Below are 3,592 nucleotides of genomic sequence, written 5' to 3'. Positions count from 1 at the left end.
AGGTAGTGAGATAAAAGCGAGCCAGTTTTGCATGTGCGAAGGCCAGTTACGTCACTAACTTTGAAGAACGAACTCTTGAAGCCGTCCCCTGTCTGGACCCGGGTAGCCACAAATATTTTTGTTGGTTAATTTTATAATTTTATAGTGTTTTAGAGTATGCATTGATGATTTGTATTAAATTAGGTTGAAGGTGGCTTTGCAGAAGATGGTATCTCGTCACTCTCCCCAGTGCAACTTGCAGTTGGCAAGAACCATAGGCCTGGTTGTTTTGAACGAGATCTCTGCATCAATTCACCAACGAAACGGTAAAACTTTAGCTTTGCTTTGCCGTAGTGCAAATGTTGTCGAATCGTGCAGTTAAATGTCTGCGAGCTTTAGTGGTTTTGCCTACTCGTGATTTAGCCTGCAGGTATTTTTTCTCAGGACTGTATTGCTGTATCTGTATTGTCATATTACCTAAGTTTGTAGAATAAATACTATTTCAAACTCTATCGATGTACTAAATGAATGGAGAGTTTAGGTAATGAAGTTTAGTCATTTAATGAGGATGGATAATTTTTTATTTTAGTTGTTCTTGTCAATTAAAAAAAAACCTAGATACTATAATATGTAATGCATTTCATCTATGATTTTTTTTTTTTCAATCATCTATCTTCACAATTAATGTGATTGGTAATTATTTAGCTGAATGTAATATCTCCATGGTATTATAGACTCTTCACTTGGGAAGTACAGTTGTACTCATATTGTTACGAGGACTTTTTCCTGTTTTATGATTTACTTATATATTTGTCTTGTGACATTGTACAATTTAACATTGATGCATACTGACATTGTAGCGATATCCCTATTTGAAACTACATTTGGGTTTCTGATGGAGTATGTGATTACTTTTCTGTTTCTAATTCAGGTCAAAGAAGTTTTTTCTGCAATTGCACCTGTAGTTGGTTTATCTGTTGGTTTGGCTGTGGGTCAATCTTCAATTGCTGATGAAATTTCAGATCTTGTTAAGAGGCCTAAGCTTGAGGCAGGAATCTGTTATGACCCAGAAGATCATTTCCAAGATTTACAAAGTGCTGTAGATATATTGGTGGCCACCCCAGGAAGACTTATGGACCACATCAATACAACTAAAGGATTTACACTTGAGCATCTATGTTACCTTGTAAGATGCTCATCTTTCCTATCAATGACTTTTATATTTATATTTTTTTTTTAATCTAATTGAAACTTAATGAAGATTTGTCTGTTGGAGAGATTGATTACTCTTGGTTGATTCTATCCTTGATATGTGGTACATAATTAATTCTTATTAATCTTGTTAACTAACTTTCACCTGAGATTAATGATTGATGATGTATGTGATCGTAAATCTGGTCCATCTATGTCTTTGCTAGTTACTGAACAATGCTTTTATCTGTTAATCGGCTATAGCAACATAAAGTATGATTTACATTTCTGAATCATGATTTATTTTAGGATTACATTTATCATCTTGAGAATCAAATTATTATTTGTGCATGTGCTTAGTTGTAGTGAACCATCATTGTATACTTCATTTTAAGTTATTCCTTATGCTGAATATGTATGCTATTTAGGTGGTTGATGAAACAGATCGAATGCTTAGGGAGGCATATCAAGCCTGGCTACCAACTGTACTTCAATTGTCTCGCTCTAATTATGAAAGCCACTTTCGTTGTGGAAATACTTTTAATCATTCTATATTTGGTTCCTTAAAAACCATTAGAAGATGGTAAGATCAATGTTTGTTTACTTCCTTTATTGCCCCTATTTGTTTTACATCTATTTAAGTGTTGAGGCATTAGTTTATCTTGAAGATTAAACAAACTGAATTTGTTGTATGGATAATCTTGTATTTGTTGAATGTGTTAAATTACAATGCTTGATATATTCAGACTTGTCCAAACATTGTTTCATATTTACTGCAGTGGTGTTGAGAGGGGATTTAAGGATAAGCCTTACCCCAGGCTTGTGAAGATGGTTTTATCTGCCACATTAACACAAGATCCAAGCAAGCTTGCTCAGCTTGATCTGCATCACCCTTTATTTTTGACAACTGGGCAAAGTCGTTATAAGCTGCCAGATAAGTTGGAATCGTACAAACTGGTATGAAAAATCATGACTTTACTGCTGAAATTATGGGCTGTCTATGAGGAAAATTATTTCTAATATCTGAGTTTTGGATTCTGTTTTGGTATAGGAAGTCAGGGCTTGAATTCATGTCCAAAAACTATGAAAAATATATATTTTATTGAAGAATGAAATATGACAGATACTCCATGAACTTGTCAGTTTAACAGTTTTTATTAATTTCTGATTTTAGCAATTTATACCGTTATCACTAATGAAGCTTAGAAAATGTATACCTTTTGAACCGTGATCCGAACTTGAAAGCTCATGGCAGGGTTCATAGTTTAAATAAATTTGAAAAATTTGTGATTCTGTCCCTATTTAAAGTTATATGATAGCCTGTTAATCTCTTAAATTATGATCAATGTTGCCCTTCACCTTCAAAATTTGTTTAAAACTTGGAAGATCTAGAAGTTCAAAATCTGTTATTGAGTTCAACTAGGAGTTGAGTTATCATAAACAAATACCTGATAAAAAATATGTCCTAGGTTTCCTTGAAATATGTTTAGCTCTTATGTTGATTGATAGAATGGCCATAGTAATTAGTATTTCTTCTATCTAGAATATGATGTTGCATGACTGTTGTTTACCATAACCAGAGGACAACGCATTTCAAGACTCTGAAATGTTGTCAAGGGCAGTTCAATTGTAATAAATGGACTAATATATTCACCTGTTTTTGTGTTTGGTCTTCATCTCTGTGTTCATGTGCCTAGTTTTTCTTTTTTGTAGATTTGCGAGTCAAGCTGAAGCCCTTGTATTTGGTTGGTCTTTTGCAAAGTTTAGAAGGGGAGAAATGCATTGTCTTCACTTCATCTTGTAGTCACTCATCGGCTATGCACCTTACTGAACTTTTTTGGTGATCTAAAGTAAAGATCAAGGAGTATTCAGGTCTTCAACCAATCTGTAAGAAGGTAATCTCAGGATGAATTTCTCTTTATTCATAAGACTTGTGTTAATATGAGCCTACATGAAAATTGTGTGGTGTTGCTGTATAAATTAGGATGGTCTAGGATAGGAGAATTACTTTTTATTGTCATTTAAATTCACTATTTTTCACTTTTTTGTTAAAGATTAGGGAAAAGTTTGAGATTTAGAGTTGCTCTTTTGTCGAATCATAATCAATGCAAATTATTTAGTCAGTTTTGTTTGAAAAGATCTTAACATAGAGATTAACCTTTGCATTCAATTGGAAATAATTATGACGGGGGTAATTGCAAAATAGACTTTATCTTTTTTAATAAGAAAAAAAAATGAACTAGAAGATACAATTTTTAATATCACAGATAGAGGACACTTATAGCCAAATTTATTTTAATTTTAGTGAATTAGAGTTAGTCATGCAAAATGTATGAATTACTTTGGCGTAGAGGTAACATAGTCTGGAAACTTCGTTTGTACCATAGAGCAGCAACTGAAAAGTGAAAAAAAAATTATTAAC

At 33.0% G+C, this 3,592-nt stretch overlaps 1 protein-coding gene across 1 annotated transcript; it reads left to right on the top strand.

The window, feature by feature from the left end:
• Positions 1-205: 205 nt before the first annotated feature.
• On the top strand, positions 206-2,236 carry LOC116137765 (DEAD-box ATP-dependent RNA helicase 1-like). The gene is made up of 5 exons (XM_031423460.1): positions 206-262; positions 911-1,165; positions 1,599-1,753; positions 1,950-2,127; positions 2,222-2,236. The coding sequence occupies exons 1-5, from the start codon at positions 206-208 to the stop codon at positions 2,234-2,236; spliced, it is 660 nt and encodes a 219-aa protein (XP_031279320.1).
• Positions 2,237-3,592: the final 1,356 nt, after the last annotated feature.

Source organism: Pistacia vera, unplaced genomic scaffold (genome assembly GCF_008641045.1).
Source record: "Pistacia vera cultivar Batoury unplaced genomic scaffold, PisVer_v2 Contig333, whole genome shotgun sequence".
NCBI lineage: Eukaryota > Viridiplantae > Streptophyta > Magnoliopsida > Sapindales > Anacardiaceae > Pistacia > Pistacia vera.
This window is presented reverse-complemented; position numbering and strand designations above follow the sequence as displayed.

Excerpts from the sequence above, each read along its gene's own strand:
- LOC116137765 (XM_031423460.1), top strand. The coding sequence starts at position 206 with ATGGTATCTCGTCACTCTCCCCAGTGCAACTTGCAGTTGGCAAGAACC. Across the intron at positions 263-910 it reads TGGCAAGAACCATAGGCCTG|GTCAAAGAAGTTTTTTCTGC; the intron begins GTTGTTTTGAAC and ends TTTCTAATTCAG. Across the intron at positions 1,754-1,949 it reads TTAAAAACCATTAGAAGATG|TGGTGTTGAGAGGGGATTTA; the intron begins GTAAGATCAATG and ends TATTTACTGCAG.